Genomic DNA, 2,243 nt, shown 5'->3' with positions numbered 1-2,243 from the left:
TTCAAGGTTATTCCAAAGTGTGGCCAGACTAATAAAAGTATGCTTCTTCTGGTAATTCATTAGAAAAAACAAAGATTTAAGAGCTTAAATGCAAACTCCCTTTTTTATGTCTTCCACGTGCTCCCCAATCACTCTAGCTGCAAACAGAAAAGAAGATGAACAAATTACCATCTCTCAAAAGGAGAATGATTAGAAAAAAGCATATGGTGACAAACTATATTATGTTCATAATCTGGTCTTTCAAGGCAGCATAGAAAGATTTCACAGTTTTCTAACAGGAATAATTTCCAGTTCAGCATAAACAATTTTTTAAAAAATGAACATGGTATATGTATCAGCTGAGTATTTAAACAATCTAAAATTACATATAACGGGGAAGCTGATAACATCAATACCTTAAATCATGACGTATTGATCATTTTTTTACAGAAAGGAATGAAAAAAAAAAACAACTCAGATTCAATGGATGAAAAAAATTATACCACAGTGAAGGAGTTCATACTTTTAGGATTTACGACAGACCCGTGTTTACAGAGAGTTCTCTTTTATATCTTCCTCATCATATATATCAGCAGTCTTTTAGGGAACATCACCCTGATTTCTCTGATCTGTGTTGATTCTTGGCTCCACACACCCATGTATTTCTTCATTGGGAATCTTTCGTACCTGGATCTCTGGTATGCTTCCGTCTATGCCCCCCAAATCCTGATGACCCGCATCTCTGACGACAAGCGCATCTCTTTTGCTGGCTGCCTAGCTCAGTTCTTCTTCTCCGCTGGACTGGCCTACAGCGAGTGTTACCTGTTGGCTGCCATGGCTTATGACCGTTATGTGGCCATCTCTAACCCACTGCTTTACTCCCAGGCCATGTCCCCAAATTTATGTGTCAGTCTTGCTGCAGCTTCCTACTTTAGTGGCTTTGTGAACTCAACCATCATCACCAGTGAGACATTTACCTTGAGCTTCTGCGGGAACAATGTCATTGATGATTTCTTCTGTGATCTGCCCCCTCTTGTCAAGTTGGCCTGTGATATGAAGGAAAGCTACCAGGCTGTGCTGTATTTCATACTTGCCTCCAACATCATCACTCCTGCTGTGCTTATCCTTGCCTCCTATTTCTTCATCATTGCTGCCCTCTTGAAGATCCGCTTCACCCAAGGCCGCTTGAAGGCCTTCTCCACCTGTGGCTCTCACCTGACAGCTGTCACCTTGTACTATGGGTCAATTCTCTTCATTTACTCCCGGCCAAGTATGAGCTATGCCCTGGAGAGGGATAAAGTGGTGTCTGTGTTCTACACAGTGGTGATTCCCTTGTTGAATCCCTTGATCTATAGCTTAAGAAATAAAGATGTTAAAGATGCCTTGAGGAAAATGTTAGATAGAGCAAAGTTTCTTTAGTAAAGGCTTTGGTAAACAGGAGGTATAATGGTCATCTGAGTTAAATTCACCCACTCCAGTCCATTTTAGTTCGCTGATTCCTAGAATGTCGACGTTCACTCTTGCCATCTCCTGATTTACCACTTCCAATTTGCCTTGATTCATGGACCTAACATTCCAGGTTCCTATGCAATATTGCTCTTTACAGCATCAGACCTTGCTTCTATCACCAGTCACATCCATAACTGGGTATTGTTTTTGCTTTGGCTCCATGTCTTAATTCTTTCTGGAGTTATTTCTCCACTGATCTCCAGTAGCATATTGGAAACCTACCAACCTGGGGAGTTCCTCTTTCAATATCCTATCATTTTGCCTTTTCATACTGTTCATGGGGTTCTCAAGGCAAGAATACCGAAGTGGTTTGCCATGGGAGAAGATACTTGAGAGTCCCTTGGACTGCAAGGAGATCCAACCAGTCCATCCTAAAGATCAGTCCTGGGTGTTCATTGGAAGGACTGATGCTGAAGCTGAAACTCCAATACTTTGGCCACCTGATGGGAAGAGTTGACTCATTGGAAAAGACTCTGATGCTGGGAGGGATTGGGGGCAGGAGGAGAAGGGGATGACAGAGGGTAACATGGCTGGATGGCATCACCGACTCGATGGACATGAGTTTGAGTGAACTCTGGGAGTTGGTGATGGACAGGGAGGCCTGGTGTGCTGCAGTTCATGGGGTCGCAAAGAGTCGGACACAACTGAGCGACTGAACTGAACTGAACTTGGTAAACAAAGTGTGTTTTTTTTTGCTTGTTTTGTGTTTTGCAGATTATTTTCTATTTTATTGATAACAGTCTGTAAATCTCAGA

The 2,243-nt window shown here is 42.2% G+C and overlaps 1 protein-coding gene across 1 annotated transcript; it reads left to right on the top strand.

The window, feature by feature from the left end:
- The first annotated feature begins 462 nt into the window (after positions 1-462).
- Positions 463-1,398, top strand: OR9G10 (olfactory receptor family 9 subfamily G member 10). Its single transcript, XM_002693700.2, has one exon. It carries the CDS (start codon positions 463-465, stop codon positions 1,396-1,398), a length of 936 nt encoding a protein of 311 aa, XP_002693746.2.
- Positions 1,399-2,243: the final 845 nt, after the last annotated feature.

Source organism: Bos taurus, chromosome 15 (assembly GCF_002263795.3).
Source record: "Bos taurus isolate L1 Dominette 01449 registration number 42190680 breed Hereford chromosome 15, ARS-UCD2.0, whole genome shotgun sequence".
Lineage (NCBI taxonomy): Eukaryota > Metazoa > Chordata > Mammalia > Artiodactyla > Bovidae > Bos > Bos taurus.
The sequence above is the reverse complement of the archived record's forward strand: the minus strand, read 5'-3'. Positions and strand labels throughout refer to the sequence as shown.

Coding starts and splice junctions, on each gene's coding strand:
- OR9G10 (XM_002693700.2), top strand. CDS start 463: ATGGATGAAAAAAATTATACCACAGTGAAGGAGTTCATACTTTTAGGA.